Here is a 23586-nt window from a genome sequence, read left to right on the forward strand (position 1 = left end):
TTTAATTGGCGCAGTCGGTAGGATCTCAAAAGTCCTTTTAAAAAGTCACCGGTACTGATCCACTACAAGGATAATACTAAACAACTAGTTTATCCGGATCAGCGAATAATCAGTGAACAAATAAAAGACAATCACCGAGATCCGCATAAGAATCTATGTGCAAATTTCGCACGAAGAACTTACAACAACAAAATCCAATTCAATCAATGCGCGCTTAAAAACCTAAAATAAAAAGTGCCAATATTGAAAAACAAAAGAGTCTATGTGTAATTTATACAACCAATAGACTAAAACTAAAATCCAAATCGGTCAATACGCGCTAAAGAAAACTTAAAGTGCAAATATTGAAAAGAACAATAAAAATGGCAAACCCTTCAACGTTACCACAGTTGTCCGAGATTCATTTGAATCACTTAATCGGCCAAATCAAGGAATTGCCATATTTCGATGGAAACCCATCGGAATTAAGTCGATATATAGCCAGAGTGGAGTACCTTTTACAACTGTACCCTACTCAAGACGTCCGACAAACTCACATCATATACGGAGCTATAGAGAGGACCATTGTCGATTCAGCCCAGAGAGTCATCGAAGAGGAGAAATCTAATACATGGATAACAACTAAAGCAGCCCTAATCAAGGCCTTCAAGGACCATAGACCATACGAGGATATTATACAACATGTGCGGGACACCCAATATCAAGGAAGCATAAGTAAGTTCGTGAATGAACTACAGTTTAGGTCTTCAAAAGTAAATAATAAGTTAGAGTTAGAATTGGATCCAATAGAAAGATCAATTTATACAAATTTTCTAAACAAAACAATTAAAGATTGTATTGAGAGAAAACTTCCCGACAGATTATATAATTCCCTATCCAAAAAGGATATATCAACACTTTCTAACTTAAAAGAATCAGCAATGATTTTAGGTCATTGGGATTCAGACCCTTTTGATAATTATAAGCCAAAACGTTATGATAACCGAAGGAATTCGGGAAGTAACCTTTCACATCAGAATCATTATTACCAAAAATATAATTCTCAGACACATAATTACCCAAGAAAGTTACAATAACAACCTGAACAACTCAACAAATCCTCAAGGTTCGACGAACAGAAATCAAATTCCCCCTAGAAACCAGGGAAATTATCATGAGTTTAGGAGAAACTTAGACCAAGGCAGGGCCCAAAATCCCCTAAATTTCCAGGCATCTACATCGAATAATTCTCCAAGCACCTGTCAAAAGACAGAGGGAAAACGAGAATGCACAGAACAGAATGGACGTAAATTTTCAGCAAACTGCCTCGGATTTAGAAGATGTTGCCCATATGTAAGAGTGATGATTAAGGGAAAGATCCTTAGAGCAATGGTAGATACCGGGTCATCTATCAACTTAATGACAGAAAATTTTGGAAATAATAAAGAACAAATAGAAAAATTAAAAGTATTTACAATAAACGGTACAATGGAAATAAATAAAAGCATAACATTGGATCCTTCCAAAATTTGTCCGTCTAAACAAAAATTCTATTTACATAAATTTTCCAACAGCTACGACATCCTAATAGGTAGAGACTATTTAAGGGACAGTAAAGCAAAGATAGACTACGAAAAAGAAACAGTTATGTTAGGAGACACACTACTTTATGTAAAATATGGCGAAAACGGTATAGTAAAGGTCAAGATTGAAGAGGATAAGACCGCATTAGAATGCCTTATTCCGCCCTTATCAAAGGACCAATCTTTAAACTTTGCTATTAATAATGAATTAAAAGAATGCAATGAATATAGATTAGAACATTTAAATGAGGAAGAGAAAGAAAATTTAAAAAGGGTTTTGTTCGAATACAATGACATCCAGTACTGTCAGGCATTCGACACAAACAAAACACTAAGACCCAATATATAGGAAATCATACAAATACCCTCAAACTTTCGACGAGGAGGTTAATAAACAAATAAACGAAATGATCGAACAAGGAATAATTCGCAAATCAAAATCTCCCTATTGCTCACCAATTTGGATAGCTCCAAAAAAAAGTGATGCCTCAGGAAAACCGAAATTCAAACTAGTGATAGATTACAGAAATTTAAATGAAATCACTGTCAATGATAAGTTCCCAATACCCAGAATGGACGAAATATTAGACAAATTGGGAAATGTCAATATTTCACTACCATTGATTTAGCCAAAGGATTTTATCAAATTCAAATGGAACCAGAACCAATAGCGAAAACAGCATTCTCAACAAAACATGGTCATTACGAATATACTCGAATGCCATTTGGCCTTAAAATCGCCCCCGCTACCTCTTAAAGATGTATGAACAATTTATTAGAAGATTTAATCTATAAAGATTGTTTAGTATATCTAGATGATATAATAATTTTTTTCACTTCATTGGAAGAACATATTCTATCATTGAAAAAGGAATTCCAAAAATTACGAGATGCGAATTTTAAATTACAATTGGATAAATGCGAATTCATGAAAAGTAACAACTACAGGTATAAAACCGAATCCAAAAAAAATAAGTGCCATCGTAAATTTCCTGATACCAAAAACCGCAAAAGAAATAAAATCATTTCTAGGATTATGTGGATTTTATCGGAAATTCATACCAAACTTTGCAAATATTGTAAAACCAATGACAATAAAATTAAAGAAAGGTTCCACAATTAACACTAAAGACAAACTATACATAGAAGCATTCGAAAAAATTAAAATCTTGATGACATCCGACCCCATCTTAATTTACCCCGACTTTAGTAAGCCGGATGCAAGTAACATGGCGATAGAAGCAGTATTATCTTAAAATCATAAACCCATTTGTTATGCCAGCAGAACCCTTAATGAACACGAAATAAATTATGCCACCATAGAAAAACAACTCTTAGCAATTGTATGGGCCACCAAATATTTTCGGTCATATTTATTCGGCAGACCTTTTGAAATATTAAGCGAAATATTTGGCTTAACAATATTAAAGAACCAAATATAAAATTACAAAGATGGAAGATAAAATTAAACGAATACGATTATCAAATTAAATATTTGCCAGGAAAAGAAAATTATGTAGCCGACGCATTATCTAGAACTAAAATAGAAGAAACTATGTATACAGAAAATTCTGAAGAAAACATACCAGAAGAAACCGCTAGTAATGCAGTACACAGTGCTCAGGAAGACAATTAAAATTATATTTCTATAACTGAGAGACCGTTTAATTATTTTTCCCGACAAATCGAATTAATAAAAGGAAACGAAGACACAACTGAAGTAACACACTATTTTCAAACTAAAAATTAAAATTATTTATAAAGAAATGATAGAGACAGCGAAAGAATTAATTAAAGAATACTTATGCGCTAAATAGAGCGCGGTTAATTTCCATAATGCCTCAGATTTTCTCACATTCCAAAAAGCCTATGTTGAAATTATAAATGCAAAACATTTAACAAAATTAGTAAGATGTATGACCAGACTCGAAGACATATTGACATATGCAGATTTTAAAGAAACAATTTTGAAAAGACATTAGGAACATTTACATCCAGGAATCGAAAAAACTACTAAATGGTTTAGAGAAAAATATTATTTCCCTGATTATCAAAAATTAATTCAAAATATAATAAATGAATGTGAAATTTGTAACATCGCTAAAACAGAACACAGAAATTGTAAACGACCTACCCAATCAGACTAGCATAGAAGAAAATGTAGTGTTATACCCAAGACTATCCGCCTGAGGACAGGCCAAATTCAACGGATGGCAAAGTGACATATCCATAGTACCACATACTCCTACCCTGCAAGCATTTTCTATCGCGGAAGGCACTATTAAGTGACTTCTAGAAGATGAAAACGATCGCCCGCGATATCGCATTCGGATCGCGGAAGTGACTCCCGTCGGGAAAAAATGTGCCACTTCGGCGACACTTCTCGAAGTCACTTCTGCGTTACTTCTGGAAGTGTCGCCGAAGTCACTTCTGGAAGTGTCGCCGAAGTTACTCCGAGAAGTGCCGCCGAAGTGGCACATTTCTTCCCGACGGGAGTCACTTCCGCGATCCGAATGCGGTATCGCCGAAGTAACTTCTGGAAGTGTCGCCGAAGTTACTCCGAGAAGTGCCGCCGAAGTGGCACATTTCTTCCCGACGGGAGTCACCTCCGCGATCCGAATGCGATATCGCCGAAGTAACTTCTAAAAGTGTCGCCGTAGTCACTTCTGGAAGTTACTCCGAAGTGACTTTACATTTGCTTGTAGAAGATATCTAGAAGAGTCTTTCCCAATTGGAAAAACTTGAATAAAAACATATTTTTTTATACTTTCAATATTTTGGTTTTATTTTGTGTATAAGTTGTTTGTCCGGTTGTATACACGGTCACTGGCATGTAGGAAATTTGGCTGATCAATGTTATTTAGGTCCAGCTCCGTCGACATAAGAAATTTATTAAAAACCATTTCTAAAAAAAACAGAAACAAAAATTATTTTTTGTTCATTCAAAGTAAAAATAAACTAGAAGACATTACCTTTTACAATGAAATATGTTGAGAATCGTTGGATCCGCAGTTACACGCCAAGTAATGTCCACAGCTAGCTTGTCCGTAAATAGCTTTAAATGATCGTACAGCTTACGATAAGCACTTAATTTCGCACCCTTTGTTGAGGGGGATATTTAAATATGTTAAGCAATTAATAACATTTAGAAAAAAACAAAGCAATATTTTTAAAACGCACGAAATTGATACAAAACCGCACTGTACACAGACAAATCGCGCAACGAAATGACGCTCGGGCGAAAAATAATAGCGTGGGTCAAAAGAAAGACCAAACAATTTTCAGAAAAAAAGGGGTAACGGAAAATTACCGCGACCTCTTTTTACGGCTTGTTTTTTTCCATTAATTTTGTTTTTGTAAAATGTGTACTATCGTCTATCTATCGCGCAGAAGATTCTCAGAAGTTACTTCTTCGCGATCCCGACTCTTTTTGTTTTTGTAAAATGTGTGCTATCGTCTTTCTATCGCGCAGAAGTGTCTCAGAAGTTACTTCTTCGCGATCGCAACCCCGTTTGTTTTTGTAAAATGTGTACTATCGTCTTTCTATCGTCCAGAAGTGACTTAGAAGTTACTTCTACGCGACACATGTATATTTTGTTTTTGTAAAATGTGTACTATCGTCTTTCTATCGCGCAGAAGTTACTAAGAAGTGACTCTTGGACGACAGGCGATAGAAATATCGCCCTTTTGCTTGCAGGGTATGTACATGTCCACACACCCACACATACATGCTTACATTACGCAGTCACCCTCGAGACACCCTCTAAGAAATAAGAACCCAAATTTAATTGTCAACAAGCCAATGGAAAATTACCGAACTATAAGGAAGCCAGAGGAAAATTAGCATGAAACAAAAAACCACAGTTTATAGACTAAACAATTAGAACGAGCCGCTGTTCAGACTATCGGCACGTTCCTACAATTCAGGATACTCAGATTTCGGGACCCAAGTCTGGAGTCCAAAGTCCAAATTCAGAAAGTCACTCAATAGCAATAAGCTCCACTCACAAAAAGGTCTAAAGCTCAAAACCGAGGTATGATAGTAAATGAAGTAGGAGTTAGACAGTGAGTTCAGTTTGAGATTTTTCAATAGCAAGTCGGTGTTCTTCCAACCCAAAATATTTTAACCAGTGTAAGAATAAATTAAATAACGTTTTTTTTATAATACACTTATGGTGCAGCATTTACTTATATATATATATTTGTTTTCGTTTAAAATGTTGTCGTGTTTATTTTGTTTGTGTTTTGCAAGCCACGCTCGCAGTCTCTACGCGATCTTATACTTTTGTGTTTTTGTGTGTCTACATTTTAATTTTATAAGCTAACAATACTTTAAAAACAAGAAAGGAAGTTAACTTCGGCAAGCCCAATTGGTTAAAATGTGTGTTATATGTTAACAAACTCCAAAGATATTTTTTTTCTGATTATTTCTTTGGGAGCAATAACACATAGTTGTCCGATCCTGCTGGATCCGACTTATACTACCTGCAAAAGAAAGAAGACTTTTGCGAAAGTTTCAGAACGATAGCTTTAAAACTGAGAGACTAGTTTGCGTAGAAACGGACAGACGGACATACCTGGATCGACTCATGATGCTGATCAAGAATATACAAGGTGAGTTCCAAAGTAAACAGGACTTAAAAAAAAAAGACAGAACAAATAGTTTTTTCGGCAAAATCAATTTATTTAATTCAAAATAGTCTCCTTCTGCTTTAATACAGCGTTTTGCACGGTTCAAAAGCATGTCGAACGAGTGTTTTAGCTCGTTGCCCGGTATGGCCGCCAGTATGCCGGTGCAAGCCTTTTGAATGGCCTCTACGACTGCATAACGCTTTCCTTTCATCGGCAAATGCATTTTTCCGAAAAGGTAGAAGTCGCACGGTGCCATATCAGGTGAATACGGGGAGTGGTTGATGGTTAAAATGTGATTTTTGGTCAAATAGTCGGACACAAGCGTCGATCGATGAGACGGCGCATTATCGTGCAACAAACGCCAACTTCCATATTCGCGATATTCTGGCCGAACACGTCGAATACGGCGCACCAAACGCTTCAAACCTCCAAGGTAGAATACCGCATTAACGTTTTGGCCAGGTAGAACAAATTCTTTGTGGACAATACCCTTGGAATCATAAAAACAAATCAGCATTGTCTTCACTTTTGACCTCTCCAGGCGCGATTTTTTGGGTTTCGGCTCGTCCGGCGCCTTCCATTCAGCACTCTGGCGTTTCGTTTCGAGATCATATTGAAAACACCACGTTTCGTCACCAGTAACAATCTTGTAAAGGAAGTTCGGGTCTTTTTTTGCCTCTTTAATGATGTCCTTCGAATGTTGAATTCTGAGCAATTTTTGGACGTCAGTCAATTTGTGCAGAACAAACCGTGCACACACCTTTTGTAAGCCCAAATATTCGGTCAAAATGCGATAAATCGAGGTTTTGGAGATGTTCAATTCTATTTCCACGAATTTCAATGATGATTTCGGCTGATTTTTTATGAATTCACGCACAGTTTCGATGGAATTTTCGGTGATCACGGATTTTGGTTGGCCCACATGTTCATCGTCATTTATGCTGGTCGTGAACTTTGAAAACGTTGAAACCACTCGTGCACTCTGCTACGGAATAGGCAATCATCGCCATAAACTTGTTTCATCAATTGAAACGTATCGGTAAAAGTTTTACCAATTTTAAAACAAAATTTAATGTTGGCTCTTTGTTCGAAGCTCATTTTAGCACCGATGACAAAAACATACTGACACTTAAAACGCAATAACCTCACTTCCAATAGATGAAATGTCATGAAATTTTTACTGGAAGTCGATAAACGATAGCAGATTCTAACGCACCAGTTGACGTATAGATGGCGCCACTAGAGGGCGCTAGATTAAAAAAGTCCTGTTTTACTTTGGAACTCACCTTGTATATACTTTATGGGGTCGAAAACGTTTCCTTCACTGCGTTGCAATCTTTTGACTGAAGTCATATTACCCTCTGCAAGGTAATAAAAATGGCTCCCTTTTGCTCAAAAAAAAAATAGGGCCGGTTTGGATCGTCACCCAATGACGTTTTTATTTATTGTCGTCTCTGCAATACAGTCATACATCCTAAATTTACTGGACTTGTTGGACTTGTTGTTGCTGCGCGTTTGTTTTTCGTGGTCTTGTGCCTCTTGCGTTAAAATAGATTGCGTTTTAAACGTGGCCCTGACCAATGATTGCTTTAAGAAATGCTTATGATAAGCTTATGAAGGTTGGTTCTGATTTCAAAGAGTTTAAGGCAGGCTTTGATAATAATAATGTGTCAGTTATTATTATTATTTTTATTATTTATTGTTTAGACTTCCTAACGCTACAAGTTCTAAAACTTATAAATTACTGCGCTAGTCACAACTGGTAAACATACTTAAATTTGGACAAAATTGGTTTTTAAATCTAATGACATACATTGTTACATTAATTGTTGAACATTTAGAATGACAAATAAAGTTAAATCGAAATTAAAAAAACTGAGGAAAAGGTTTTAGGGATAAGTCGCAATGTTAAGATGGGATATGATACCTTATAGCAGACTTGAACTGCTATTTTTTAGGTGTGAGAGAAGTTTTGTCTTAAATAGTGTTGCGCTCCTAGTTTCTTTTATGTAGTTGGGAAGCTCGTTCCACGTTCTAATCGTATTGTGTCGGATGCAGATAATATTCTTTGTTCTTGTAGATCTGGAGAATTGTAATTTTTCAAATAAGTATGATGGCTCTCTGGTGTATATAACTTTGTGTAAAAAGATTATTGCTCTACTTTTTATATAATCTTCCAAGCTTATATCAAATATCTTGTAAGCAAGTTGAGTTACATGGTCAGATCTATGCAAATTAACTATAAAACGCGCAATACTATTGAATGCTATTTTCAGCTTATGTTGACTTGCTACATCACAATTTGCATAGATCTCTAGACCATAGAAGAGTGTGGGTATTATACAAGACTTTGCAATTAGAAGACGCACACTAACAGGTAAGGAACATTTAACTAGTGACAAGGATCTTATTAGTCCGAATGTTTTGCCTACAGCTTTGTTTACGTGGTCATTCCAGTTCAAGGTTCTATTAAATGTGATACCCAAATTATTGGCGGTTTCTACGTACTCAATTGGTGTTTCGTTAATCATCAGGGGGGATAGTTCAATATTGCATAATTTCTTCTTAATAATGATTAAGCACTTTGATTTTAACGGATTGATGGCAAGACCGTTGTTTTTTGCCCATTCATTTACTTTTGCAAGATCCATTCTAAAAGTATCTAATCACTCACTAATTCTGTTTAAGGGATGACTAACATACATTTGAACATCATCAGCATATAAATGGACATTACATGTCGACAGCACAGACGGAAGATCATTTATATATATTGTGAATAATAGTGGTCCAAGTGGTCCAGTTGGGTCACCTAAACGCAAAAGACCGCTTCTTTAAAATTCAATTAAGTTTCCAGTATTTTTACCCGATCGGTAACGGCAGCTATGTTGGTATTCACCAGCTCTTGCGGGCAGTACCCGTAGGTACCGAAAGCTCTGGAGGAGTCCATGTTTCTACTAGTCAGCCTTAGGTGCCAAACCCTACGGAGCTTTCTGTGCCTGCAGAAGAAGTAAGCTCTGTATAAGTCCCTGGACCCGATAATCAGACGAACGCTGTTCAGATTTCTGGCGGGGAAAGAAAAAAACTCTCGGTTCATCTATAGGAAGCAATTATGTGAGTCTCGTTTAACCCCTGAAACCACATCTACAGACGATTGCCGTTACCTCTAATCTAGCATCCGAGAGAATATACAAGACTTTGCAATTAGAAGACGCACACCAACAGGTAAGGAACATTTAACTAGTGACAAGGATCTTATTAGTCCGAATGTTTTGCCTACAGCTTTGTTTACGTGGTCATTCCAGTTCAAGGTTCTATTAAATGTGATACCCAAATTATTGGCGGTTTCTACGTACTCAATTGGTGTTTCGTTAATCATCAGGGGGGATAGTTCAATATTGCATAATTTCTTCTTAATAATGATTAAGCACTTTGATTTTAACGGATTGATGGCAAGACCGTTGTTTTTTGCCCATTCATTTACTTTTGCAAGATCCATTCTAAAAGTATCTAATCACTCACTAATTCTGTTTAAGGGATGACTAACATACATTTGAACATCATCAGCATATAAATGGACATTACATGTCGACAGCACAGACGGAAGATCATTTATATATATTGTGAATAATAGTGGTCCAAGTGGTCCAGTTGGGTCACCTAAACGCAAAAGACCGCTTCTTTAAAATTCAATTTAGTTTCCAGTATTTTTACCCGATCGGTAATGGCAGCTATGTTGGTATTCACCGGCTCTTGCCGGCAGTACCCGTAGGTACCGAAAGCTCTGGAGGAGTCCATGTTCTACTAGTCAGCCTTAGGTGCCAAACCCTACGGAGCTTTCTGTGCCTGCAGAAGAAGTAAACTCTGTATAAGTCCCTGGACCCGATAATCAGACGAACGCTGTTCAGATTTCTGGCGGGGAAAGAAAAAAACTCTCGGTTCATCTATAGGAAGCAATTATGTGAGTCTCGTTTAACCCCTGAAACCACATCTACAGACGATTGCCGTTACCTCTAATCTAACATCCGAGAGAATATACAAGACTTTGCAATTAGAAGACGCACACCAACAGGTAAGGAACATTTAACTAGTGACAAGGATCTTATTAGTCCGAATGTTTTGCCTACAGCTTTGTTTACGTGGTCATTCCAGTTCAAGGTTCTATTAAATGTGATACCCAAATTATTGGCGGTTTCTACGTACTCAATTGGTGTTTCGTTAATCATCAGGAGGGATAGTTCAATATTGCATAATTTCTTCTTAAAAATGATTAAGCACTTTGATTTTAACGGATTGATGGCAAGACCGTTGTTTTTTGCCCATTCATTTACTTTTGCAAGATCCATTCTAAAAGTATCTAATCACTCACTAATTCTGTTTAAGGGATGACTAACATACATTTGAACATCATCAGCATATAAATGGACATTACATGTCGATAGCACAGACGGAAGATCATTTATATATATTGTGAATAATAGTGGTCCAAGTGGTCCAGTTGGGTCACCTAAACGCAAAAGACCGCTTCTTTAAAATTCAATTTAGTTTCCAGTATTTTTACCCGATCGGTAACGGAAGCTATGTTGGTATTCACCGGCTCTTGCCGGCAGTACCCGTAGGTACCGAAAGCTCTGGAGGAGTCCATGTTTCTACTAGTCAGTCTTAGGTGTCAAACCCTACGGAGCTTTCTGTGCTTGCAGTAAAAGTAAGCTCTGTATAAGTCCCTGGACCCGATAATCAGACGAACGCTGTTCAGATTTCTGGCGGGGAAATAAAAAAACTCTCGGTTCATCTATAGGAAGCAATTATGTGAGTCTTGTTTAACCCCTGAAACCACATCTACAGACGATTGCCGTTACCTCTAATCTAACATCAGAGAGAATATACTTTTTCAACCCCAAAGACATAGAATTCGTTGGTGATAATGTTTCTTTGCAATCTTCATCTATTATTGTAACCTGTTCTTATATTCCACTTGGATCCGAGTGTATAATTTATGAGCACCATTTGTCTGCGACAAAAACTGTTCTATCTCATCTGGGATCTGTTGATTGTTTTGGGTGATTTCAATCTCCCTGAAATTTCTTGGCCCCCTTCCACTGACTCGCTTGTCCCTACATCTGTCCATGACTTTGCTGACGGTCTGTTAGAATTATTATTACAACAAGTAAGTTTTATACGTAATTCACTAAACACACAATTAGATTTAGATTTGTTTTAGATCCGTCTGGAGTCACGGTATATAGAAATTACGCACTTGTTGTGCCAGAAGACCGATATCATCCCACACTCGAACTAACAAATTGTCTCCTATGAGTTTTTCATAGTTTTCCTCCAAAGTTAAAATTCTTCAGCGTTGCCCTCATCAGTACAATTAAACTCTATTGGGGCATATACGGATCCCGAAACTGCAGATTTATTTGCTGGTTTCTTCCAATACTAGATTCGTCGGAAAGTATGTAACAGGCAGAAGGAAGCGTTTCCGACCCCATAAAGTATATATATTCTTGATCAGGATCACTAGCCGAGTCGATCTAGCCATGTCCGTCTGTCCGTCTGTCTGTCCATCCGGATGAACGCTGAGATCTCGGAAACTATGGGAGCTAGGCTGTTGAGATTTGGCGTGCAGATTCCTGAGCTTCTTACGCAGCGTAAGTTTGTTTCAGTAGAGTGCCACGCCCACTCTAACGCCCACAAACCGCCCAAAACTGTGGCTCCTACAGTTTTGATGATAGAGTAAACATTTTAACTAAAATGTATTGCTCTCATCATTGCCACGCCCACTTTAACGCCCATAACGCGTAAATCTGTCTACCGCCGGTAGGTGGCGCTTTTTAGTCTCGCTTTGTTGCTTGCATATCTCCATTTCCCTTTGGTCCCTGACTTAGCTGAGTAACGGGTATCTGATAGTCGAGGTACTCGACTATAGCGTTCTTCCTTGTTTATTTCTGAGTTATAAAACAATCTGTTGATAATTATACCCGTTACTCGTAGAGTAAAAGGGTATACTAGATTCGTCGGAAAGTATGTAACAGGCAGAAGGAAGCGTTTCCGACCCCATAAAGTATATATATTCTTGATCAGAATCACTAGCCGAGTCCGTCTGTCTGTCCGTCCGGATGAACGCTGAGATCTCGGAAACTATGGGAGCTAGGCTATTGAGATTTGGCGTGCAGATTCCTGAGCTTCTTACGCAGCGTAAGTTTGTTTCAGTAGAGTGCCACGCCCACTCTAACGCCCACAAACCGCCCAAAACTGTGGCTCCTACAGTTTTGATGCTAGAATAAAAAATGTAATGTTCTCAACAATACCTATCGATTGACCCAAATAAAAGTTTGCCACGCCCACTTTAACGCCCACAAACCACGAAAACCTGTGACGCCCACAATTTTCATGCTAGATAAACAATTTTAACTGAAATGTATTGGTCTCGTCAATACCTATCGATTGATCCAAAAAAAAAATTTGCCACGCCCACTTTAACGCCCATAACGCGTAAATCTGTCTACCGCCGGTAGGTGGCGCTTTTTAGTCTCGCTTTGTTGCTTGCATATCTCCATTTCCCTTTGGTCCCTGACTTAGCTGAGTAACGGGTATCTGATAGTCGAGGTACTCGACTACAGCGTTCTTCCTTGTTTCTCTTGTAATTACCGAAAGTTTTCTCTAAACTGATTTCAAAACTATAACGCCAACCTATTTTACTGGGCCTGATGGTCTCCCTGTGTGTGTGCTTAAGAACCTTTTGTAAAACCATTCCTTAACCTTTTCATTTGTCTATCTCAACATCTGTTTTTCCTACTATCTGGATAGATTCTTGTATTATTCCACTCTACAAAAAGGGTGCGAAAGTGGATGTCCAGAACTACGAAGGAATCTCCAAATTGTCTGCCATTCCTAACACTTTCGAACGCATAATTACATCTCATTTGCAACATTTGTGCTCCTCTTTGATATTACCGAGTCAACATGGTTTTGTTAAGCGAGGATCGACCACTACTATTCTGCTCGAATTGACATCTTTTGTAATAGATGGACTTAACAAAAAATTGCAGACATACTTTGACTCTGTAAACCACTCTCTTCTTTTATTCAAATTAGATCAGCTCGGGTTTCCGAATAATCTGTTAACTTGGATTTCAAGTTATTTGAATGGTGGATCTCAGAGGGTTACATTCAAAAACGCTGTTTCCAAGATGATCTACGTGACATCTGGAGTGCCTCCGCGCAGTCATTTAGGCCCTTTGCTGTTTACTCTGTTTATAAATGATCTTCCCTCTATCGTAACTCACTCTCGTGTACTAGTGTACGCTGAAGATGTTAAGCTTTGTTTATCATATAATAATATTGAGTCTGGTTTCTGCTTGCAGTCAGACATTAATAGATTCCAGGAATGGTGTCAGTACAAACTTTTGAATTTAAACTATCTTAAATGGAACGTTATGACTTTCTATAAGGGTACGCCAACGGTCATGAGTTACTCTCTTCAAAACTTGTCTCTGGACCGTATATATTCAGTTAAAGAGTCAGGTGTTGTCCTGGATCCAAAACTTAAATTTGACTCCCACACAAATTTGACACACATAAGTGTTCTTGGGTTTATAAAGCGTTGGTCTTAAAAATTTTATGATCCATGCACTTCCAAATTATTATTTATTTCCCTTGTCCATCCTTATTTAGAACACTGTTGTTCGGCTTGGAGTCCAAAATATCAAGTGCATATTGACCGTATTGAGTCCGTATACAAATAATTTCTTCTTTTTGCCCTTCGTAGTTTAAACTGGGATCAAAACTTAAGGCTACCGTCCTGACAGATAAGATTACTATTGCTTAATTTACCTACACTTGCAAATCGTAGAACAATGCTTGGTACTATTTTTATGCAAAATTTTATAAGAGGTGATAATGAATTTGTAGAACTTGTAAACCGCCTAACTTTCAATGTTCCTGTTAGACTAACACGAAATTATTATCCCCTAAATTTTCAACGATGTACCTCAAAATTTTGTCTGCGTTCTATGTAATAATTATAACAGCCTTTATCATTTAATTTTCACTTCAACTTCTATCCTGGTATTGAAAACTAATATATTATAGTTGCTTTTTTTATTTTAACTTGTGTCCCGTCTCTATTTGATTTTTGTAACTTCCTCATGAATTCGAATTTTTTGCCCAAATGCATAAAAGGGCCCCGCGCGTAACAAGCACGTGCTTGGTGTCGTTGGGCCACTTATTTGTACTGTTCGTAGTGCATCAACGTCCATCATATATAATATTTTTACTCATAATCTTATCAAAAGTGAGTGCACGAGTCCTTTTGAGTCATCTAATTCGTTCCCCAACTTTTATCCTTGTAAAAAAAATATAATCTTAACTCACTTGCTTCAGCCTTAGTTGCTCTTTGTTTTTTCTCGTCTTTATTTGTTCAATGTACCTACGTATTTGCCAGATATGAAAAATGGGCCCCGCTCGTAACAAGCACGTGCTTGTTGTCGTTGGGCCACTTGTTTGTACTGCTCTTAGTGTATCAACGTTCAGCAATAAATAACAACTATGCAATGTATTTTAGCCAAACGCCGTCACAAACTCCTTCAATCTTCTTTCGCTTCGCACTGACGTTGCAAGAGAGAGAAAAATGTCATTAGGATGTAACAAAAAACTAAAAGGGTCCACGAGGGGACTTAATAACCCCAAAACTGATAATTGAACTTTCAAACTGTGCAGTGGATTTGATATGCAAACTATTTAACGGGAATCACAAAACATGTGTACTTCCCACAAAAAAACGGAAAAAATCTATTGTCATAGTGATACCGAAGTCTGGGATAGACCACACAATTCCCTCATCGTACAGGCCAATAAGTTTTTTTTCGTTCCTGTCCAAATTATTAGAAAAATGTCTTCTCACGCACTTAACGCTATAATATCTAAGAGCACACAATGTAATTTAATTTAGTAATTCTGAGTAAGTGCAATGTATGTACCCTCTACGTTAGTGCAATACTGCGGGTGTTGTAGACTGCGAAACTGACTTTGTATTTTTGTCATGAGTCCTCATTGTTATGTGAGTGATTTGGCTAGATTTAAAAGCTTGCGCGCGCTTTTTCTGAGGGCTCCAAGTTCGGAAGACTACCTAGGTGGCTTTCTTTTCTTGGTTCCCCTGGTTGCTCTAATCGGACATAATTGTTTAGGCTAGAATTATTTGAATCTACAATATTTTAGGTACCTTTACTAGGGCGTATCATAAAGCTTTGAAAAAATGTGAGGGTTCTCTGGTATGAATCTGCCTAGGATATTTAGTTTAGCTTTCTATAGTTTCGGTAATTGATTGGAATGTTGGTGTCGAAGCTAATGACTGTTTATATATATCAGTATTTTTTGAGTCAGAGATGAGAGTGAAGTCAAACACCTTCCTGTGGTTTTTTGTTTTAAAGGTGGTCTTGTTACCTGTGTTATCTACCAAGAGATTTGAAGTCAGATGAAATCAGATGTTATAAAGGTGGTCTTGTTACCTGTGTTATCTACCAAGAGATTTGAAGTCAGATGAAATCAAAAATAAACTCACCTCTATCAGACTGGCGAATCAAAATTAATAAACAAAAGTGTAAACAATTAACGTTTACTCTCAACAGACAATCGTGGCCCCCGCTAACTTTGAACAGGAAGCAGCTTCCTCAAACCAACGATGTAACTTATCTCGGCGTCTACCTCAACGTACATCTCAAGCTTAGAGCTAGTAGCCTACCCTGGATTATAAACTTTCGATCACCCCTGTGTCTGGACCTCCAGGTTCTGCTCTACCATTCCACTCTTTAGCCCATTTGGACTTACGGCTCCGAGCTTTGGGGGAGTGCAAGCAAGGGCAACATTGATATAAAGCGCTCACTATCAATAATATTGCGAACAATCACTGGGGCACCATGGTATGTTCAAACCGAAAACATCCACAGGGATCTTGGCACACCGCCGGTTAAAGATGAAATAATAAAACAGAAAGCGGCTTACCATAAAAAACATACACTGCACCCAAATAATCTCGCATGGAATCTAACACGAGTCTCGAACAGAACCCGTCCTTCATATCAAATTTGTGTAATACTACCTAGAACCCAATTTGAAAGGTATAATTTATGTATTGGTATGTATTACAATGAAGTCTATGACAGTCCATAAGGTATTGGCGCATGGAAAATGTATAATCGAACAAAAGTGTTTGCAATTTGAAAAGAGAGAAGCACAGAAATATTTAAACAAATTTTATAAAAAATACATTTTTGCTGAACACACTGTGCCTACCAGGGGAATCCTAGCTGGATGTGGGTCCTGTGAATGACTTTTGAGTGAAGCTTGTTTAGACGTGAGATGTCTTCAAAGAAATATCAGCCAAAGTATGGCAAAGTATGGACAGTGGTAGAAGGGGTTTTGTATCATCTGCTTCTCTTCCTCATCTCTGCAGCTTCTGCATAAATCGTTATGGGCTATCGAGAGTCGGGCTGCTAGGGCGTACTGTGTTCTATCGAGGGTGTATAGTTCTCTGGCTTTGGTATCTATATTGGTCAGAACTGTTGAGTGCTGCGAGATTTAAGAAGTTTGGTTTAAACATTCTCTATTTATAGGAGTATCGAGCATAAGAACGCTGTGTAGAGGTATCATAGGTGACATGAACCATTTAAGCCCAACGTCTTTTCGGCACGCGTAGAGTGTTGTCGCCTATTGGCGACGTTAGACTTACAGTCTCGCTTTCTATCTAGGATATGGCCGAGGTATTTGGATTTGTCACCTAGTCTCAATGTTTCTCTCCAAAGAGATAAGAGAAATATTTTAAGGATTTTATAGTTCCTAGTGAAAAGAATTTATCCCGTTTTGGAGTTATCCCAGTCCATTTTTGCCTGTCCAGTCTGATAAGTATATTAGGTTGTCGGTCATTCGTTCACAGAAGGTCTGTGGGACTGACTAAGAGACTGCTCGGTCTGAAGTCTTTACGGGTGTAGTGAGAGGGATTACCCGCTTTAGGAAGGAACAGCACCATGCTGTGTAGCCACATTTCCGGGTTAATACCGGTATCGAATATAATTTTGAAAGTCTGGCGGAGTCAAATTATCGAGAATTATTCTGGCATGGCGAGCTAAGCGGGTATGATTCCATCTGGACATCCGAATTTAAAGGGCTTGAAGGTTTGAGCTACCCGACTCACTCCGTGTCCACTATTCCACGGTGTCAACCTGGTGACAAAAGATGTACTCTCAGCGCCCACGAGCGCCATTTTTCCCTTCGTAATTCTTTGTTGTAGACTGCGAGACTGACTTTGTAGTTTTACCATGACCCCTCATTGTTATGTAATATGGCTTGATTAAAAAACTTGCGGGCGCTTTTCTGGGGGCTCCAATCTCGAAAGACTAATCGGACATAATTTTTCCAGGCATTTACTAGAGCGTATCATAAGGCTCTAAAAAAATTTGAGGTTTCTCTGAAATGAATCTGCCTAGGGTATTAGTTTAGTTTTCGATAATTTCGGTAATTGATCATTAATCATTATATATTTATCATTAATCTTTAAGTCAGAGATCAGGGAAAGGTCAAATCCACCCTTTTTCGTTATAAAGGTGGGTATGTTACCTGTGTTATCCACCAACAGATTTGATGAAAAGATAAAATCAAAAATGAACTCACTTCGCTCTTTTGTATCAGTGCTACCCCTGCAGAGCAGAACCTTAGGGTCCTCCTGGACCTTCTAAGCTCGCTGTATTGTTGTCTTAGGTAGTAGGAAAATAGTACGTTTTTTCCTAATAGGATGCAGGCTCTAGTTTTACCTGCAAAGTCAGCAATGCACAGTTGATAGTTTTATGTGCCCAGTCCAGATACCCTGTTACGTGAGATCCAAGGTTCATGAATCAGGAACATATATGCGTCACCTTTTGCAAGATTAAGCAGGAGTGAAGCCGAGGCTGCCTTCGAGTGGTGAAGGCTGATCTGCAGGATTTTGAAAGACATCTAGCGCGATCTTTCGAACCACTGTGTGGTCTGCTTCTAGGTCCGATTCAGAAGTGGAGTCAGAGTCGACCCTAACGCCTGGCATATTTCTTGCCGGGTCGCTCTCCTCCGAGACATACCCGTCAAGGGTATCCAGGGCTACCCCTGTCTTTACGAGCCGACTTCTGGCGTCTTCTTTGTAAAAGCGCACCACAATGTCCTCCAGTCCGTAGCGCTCAGCTGCCTTCGTGGAGTTGCTGGATTCCTCGCTTTTCAAGAGGATAAACCATCTTTTTGCGCGAGCCTAACATTTCGGGGTAGTTCTTTAGTTTAGTTGGCAGGACTGTTAATGACATCTGGATCAAATTTCATATCAATTTTATTATCAGTATTATATTTACGCTTGTGTTTACCAAACAAATAAGAGTGAATTTTTCGATTTTCACACAGTCAATGATTTAATTGCGGAATTTTGCGGAATAAAATTTTTTCTGAGTTAACGTTGAGGATGCTGCGAAAGGCCTTTGGTGATTCTACCATGTCGGAGAAAAATTTTTATTAGTTGTACAAAGACTTCAAGGAGTGTCGAGAACATGTTAATGACTTGGAGCGCTCCGGACGACCATCGTCAATGAAGTGAAGGAATTAGTGTTTAAAAATTGTCAGTTAACTGTTAGAGACCTTACTTACAGCACGAAAAGAGCGCGTCAAATTCCTTTAAATACAAAGTTCATGCCAGTTTTTTTTCGATTTTCGTGGTGTACTATGAACTCCTTCCATAGGGCCAAACTGTTAGTAAGGAATATAATTTAAGCGTTTTGCGTCGTTTGCGTGAAGCAATTCGACTTAAAAGACCAGAACTGTGAGCCAACAACTCTTGGTTTTTGCATCACGGTAATGCAGCGTCTTACACTTCACTCGTTCTTCGTGACCATTCCGTATTCGCCTGATTTGGCTCTGTGTGAGAGACCACTCCGGGGAACGCATTTCGAGTCGATTGAAGAGATATAAGCTGGATAGAAGAAGGCGTTGATTCTATGGCGAAATGAGACTATTTGGCATGTTTCGAGGATTGCAAAAACGTTGGCATAAGTGTATTTCATCATAAGGAATTGCTCGGAAGGAGATGAAATTGATTTAGAAGAATAAACAAACATTTTTCTTTTTACATAAAATATCACTACTTTTAGGCCTAAGTAGCATGTTTTCGGTATGCATCCGAATTAAAGAAAAGTCTACTTAAAAATCGGATACAAATTGACTAATATGCAAAATCCGAGGTCTAATACTTAGGTACTCATTAATTTATCTTTAATATATAAAAGTCAATGACAACCAAATCCACTTGTTAAATGTCACATGTTTAAAACTTTTTGCTTACCTTAAGAAACCTTTAGTCGTAACTATTTTTCTTTTGTTTTCCCTCTTTTAATATACAGTGCTAACTCAAAATATATCACCCATTGTACATATCCCCCACCACCACCATCCCTATTGTAAATATTGCTATACGTAAATTGTAAAATAATAATTTGTCAATGATATTACAAGAACATTTATTTCCTCTTAGCAACAGCATTCCACGCGATTCACCCATTTTCGTCATTCTTTTTATAATCTCCTACAATTCCCTAACAAAAATAATCGCCCGCCCGAGGCAAATCAAATTCACTGCTTACCCCGACGACTTTTACCTAGTCCAACACATTAGACGTAAAAACCCCATAGTTGATCTCAATTCTGTCTTTCAAGAAATTAAACATTGGTGCTCCTACTCAGTAGTCTCTTTACCAGTTGATAAGTGCCAAAGCCTACACATCTGTCGCAAACACAATTGCTAATCTAAATTTCGAACCGGCTTCGTAACCATCCCAGAATCCAACAACACAAATATCCTAAGCCTCACTCTAAGCAATAGATATAACTGGACAACCCACATAAATAAATTAAAAACTAAACAATGCAAGCCCCTAAACATAATCAAAAACCTCTCCTCTCCCAAAACACACCAACCCCTTCTGCTTTATCCAAATTATAAAACAAATCCTCATCTCAAAAATTGATTACTGTCTGCGTATATACGGGAACGCCTTGCCCTCTCAGCACTAGGTGCTTTAAGAAAAACGCCAACCAACCACTTATTAATATAAGCCAATATAAGCTAATTTCACCGAATAAAAATCTTAACAGGACAACTCTCAAAAAAACGCATGCACTCAATTTAATACCCCCTTAAAACCCTAACTAAAACCTATACAAAGAAATTCAAATATCCCAGTACAACAGACCGAACAATTGACATTTGAAAGGAACTTCACCCTCCCTTCACAGAAATTAAAAATTATAATTAAAGCCACCAACACAGCACTAGCCAACTATTACAGAACATGCATACCTCCCATAATCTATAAACAATTTTTCCAATTGAAAATGTAATACTATTTTGTATTAAGGAAAACGCGAAAACTTGTGATTGCAGGGAAATCCGGAATTTATTCGATAACGAAAGGGAGTGTGCGCAATGATTCTCATATAACAACTGAACTTTAATTTCATTTTACATTTCCCTTAAGCCTATCTTAACTAGAGGCAAGAGACGGGGCGAATTCGAGAGAGCAGAAAGCTTTGTTGCGATCCCGCTCCCGCCTTACACTCTTCAACACCAATCCCTAAAAAACACCCTCCCCGACCATCATTTTCTCTACACTGACGGCTCCATGGCCAACGGTATAATTATTTATAGCGTAATCAATGAAACCAATGCTATCAAATCAGGATACCTCCCCCACTATTCATCAGTTCTCTCCAGTGAACTAATAGCCATTTAAGAAGCCGCAAAAATCGTGCTAAAAGCGCCAGGCAAACATGCTATCTGCTTCGATTATCTCTCTGCCCTAAAGTTCCTCATTAACTCCAAGAACCACTCCTATTATCTCTTAATCCTAAGAAACCTTGTCAAAAACCAGCTCCCAAAAATCAAACTAATTTGTATCCCCCCAGCCACATCGGCATAGTAGGAAACGAGAATGCTGATAAAACAGCGAAAGAGGCCCATAAATACACCCTCACCTACACCCAAAACAACAATGCCAACGATATCTCACACTTCCTAAAAATCCACATTAAATCCAAACAAACTGACATGCAGAACAAAGTTTCTACTTGGTACAAACAAATACTTCAATCTTCCCCGCAAACCATCTGTCAAATATCTCCAAACCAAACTAGAAAAACTCAAATACTCATACACCGACTCCGATTAGGACACACCAAAATCACAAGCTCTCACTACATCGATAGTTCCCTCCCCAATACATGCCCATTCGGCAATGGACCTAAATCACATAATAATCAGCTGTTCCTCACTATCCCAACACAGAAATAATTCGTTTAACTTTGAAAACCCCGTAATCACCACCAATAACATTAACATAAACAAAATCATCTACTTTCTTCGAAAAACGTATTTATACCGTATAATTTAAGTATGTTGTCTTTAAGTTAAAATAAATAACGTTTGAACCCGTAAGAGTCGAAAGCCTTAGTTGCTAGCGCTCTAATTATAAGTTAGCTCACAGTTTTACACTGTAAGTTAGCTTTTTAAAAATAAATAATAATATTTTATCTTTTATTATTTTACTGTGTATAAATTTAATAATATATTATTTTAATTCTTGTTTAATTAAAAACAAAGAGTTTTCTTATAAAAAATTTAAGTTGTCAGTGTTTTTAAAATTATACACTTGTTAGAAATACAAATATATGTTAACTCTCCTTAAAATCTTTTGATAAGAACGTAAAACCTTCGCGCAATTTAAAAAAATACACAAGCCACTTACTGACTCTTGTGGAACGACTCGATGGTCGATCCCTTTTCTACCCCGAAAGGGCCAGTGGCCACCTCGAGAACTACAGGGGTATCATATGCCGCTTAAATTATTCGTTAAATATATTAGTTTACTGTGCGCCATACTAAACTTAAAAGTATACATTTTTAAAAATGAGAACATCAACATGAAATAAAAACATCTTGACCTGGTAAAAATCTAACGATGGTCCCACCTGTAAAATAAAATATCATATCATATCCCAATTACGACAAGCATTCTTTTATAATACCAGAACGAGTTTTTACAAACTGTAAATAAATATTAAAATACTTTTTTATTCTTATAAACTTGCACAGAAAGCTAAAGCGGGTCTAGTATCGGATTTGTTTTGGCACGCCCACTTTAACGGCCCCAAATGGAATTACAGTTTAATTGAAATCCAGTTATATTAGTAATGCTTATTATACCAATAACATTAAAGGTTCTCAGAAATTCAAGCACAAAGTGGTTAGGGAACTGCACTTATCGCCATCTAAATACATATTTAATTTGAAATTGAAAACAGGGTAGAGGTTATCTGATAACCGAAGCACTCTTGTTAATTTTTGTGAAACTATAACACATTAAACAAATTAAGGCAGTAAAAACAACATTTAATATTTATCTGTGAATTTTCTTTTTAGAAATGCTTGCGGTGCTTTGCGAAATTTGTCTTATGGCAGACAAAATGATGAAAACAAACGTGGAATAAAAAACGCTGGAGGAATAGATGCCTTGGTTCACCTGCTTTGTCGGTCTCAAGAAACAGAAGTAAAAGAGTTGGTGACAGGAGTTTTGTGGAATATGTCTTCCTGTGAAGATTTAAAACGTTCAATTATTGATGAATCACTTGTTTCTGTAGTGTGCAGCGTTATTAAGCCTCATTCCGGCTGGGATGCTGTTTGTTGTGGAGATACATGTTTTTCTACTGTATTTCGAAATGCTTCTGGAGTATTACGAAATGTAAGTTCTGCTGGAGAACATGCACGAGGATGTCTTCGTAATTGCGAGCACTTAGTTGAGTGTCTTCTTTATGTAGTACGAACAGCGATTGAGAAAAATAATATTGGAAATAAAACAGTTGAAAATTGCGTCTGTATACTTCGCAATCTTTCATACCGATGTCAAGAAGTTGAAGATCCCAATTACGACAAGCATCCTTTTATAACACCAGAAAGAGTTATATCATCTCCATCAAAAGGTAAAGAAATATTATAATAATACTTGTTACTCGTAGAGTAAAATGGCAAAAAAAGCTTTATATAACAATATTGACAAATAGGGGCGTAGCAGCCAGTCCTCATTCACACACACACACACACACCTCACATTTAAAAAAAGGTTGGTTTATTATACTGCGCTTAAAATAGCAATATCAGATTTTGAAATTGAGGTACGCAGTTTTTACTAAATAGGAGTCGATGTCCTTTACTTTGTACGTTTAAAACAAAAATAAAATTTAAAAACATTTTGGGATTAACGGTTAAGTAAATGAATTATGTAAAATCGAGTTATAGTTAGTCCTTCGGGTACAATTACGTTCGCTGGTTTCGGTC

The 23586-nt window shown here is 37.6% G+C and overlaps 1 protein-coding gene across 10 annotated transcripts in view; it reads left to right on the forward strand.

Annotated features, from left to right (window-relative positions):
• The window catches only part of p120ctn (adherens junction protein p120), a 180313-nt gene that overhangs the window by 72719 nt on the left and 84008 nt on the right, over positions 1-23586 (forward strand). For 6 of the 10 annotated variants that reach the window (XM_036821592.3, XM_036821594.3, XM_036821595.3 and 3 more), the window contains one exon: positions 22675-23231. The exons of 1 other annotated variant lie outside the window; for it this stretch is intronic. In XM_036821592.3, the coding sequence (XP_036677487.1) occupies positions 22675-23231 (557 nt within the window). Of the gene's footprint in view, positions 1-22674; positions 23233-23586 lie in introns of those variants that run through there. 3 more of the 10 variants (XM_070998365.1, XM_065868442.2, XM_065868440.2) reach the window with 3 other exon arrangements.

The sequence above is a fragment of the Drosophila suzukii genome, assembly GCF_043229965.1.
Source record: "Drosophila suzukii chromosome 2 unlocalized genomic scaffold, CBGP_Dsuzu_IsoJpt1.0 scf_2c, whole genome shotgun sequence".
In the NCBI taxonomy this organism is placed as follows: domain Eukaryota; kingdom Metazoa; phylum Arthropoda; class Insecta; order Diptera; family Drosophilidae; genus Drosophila; species Drosophila suzukii.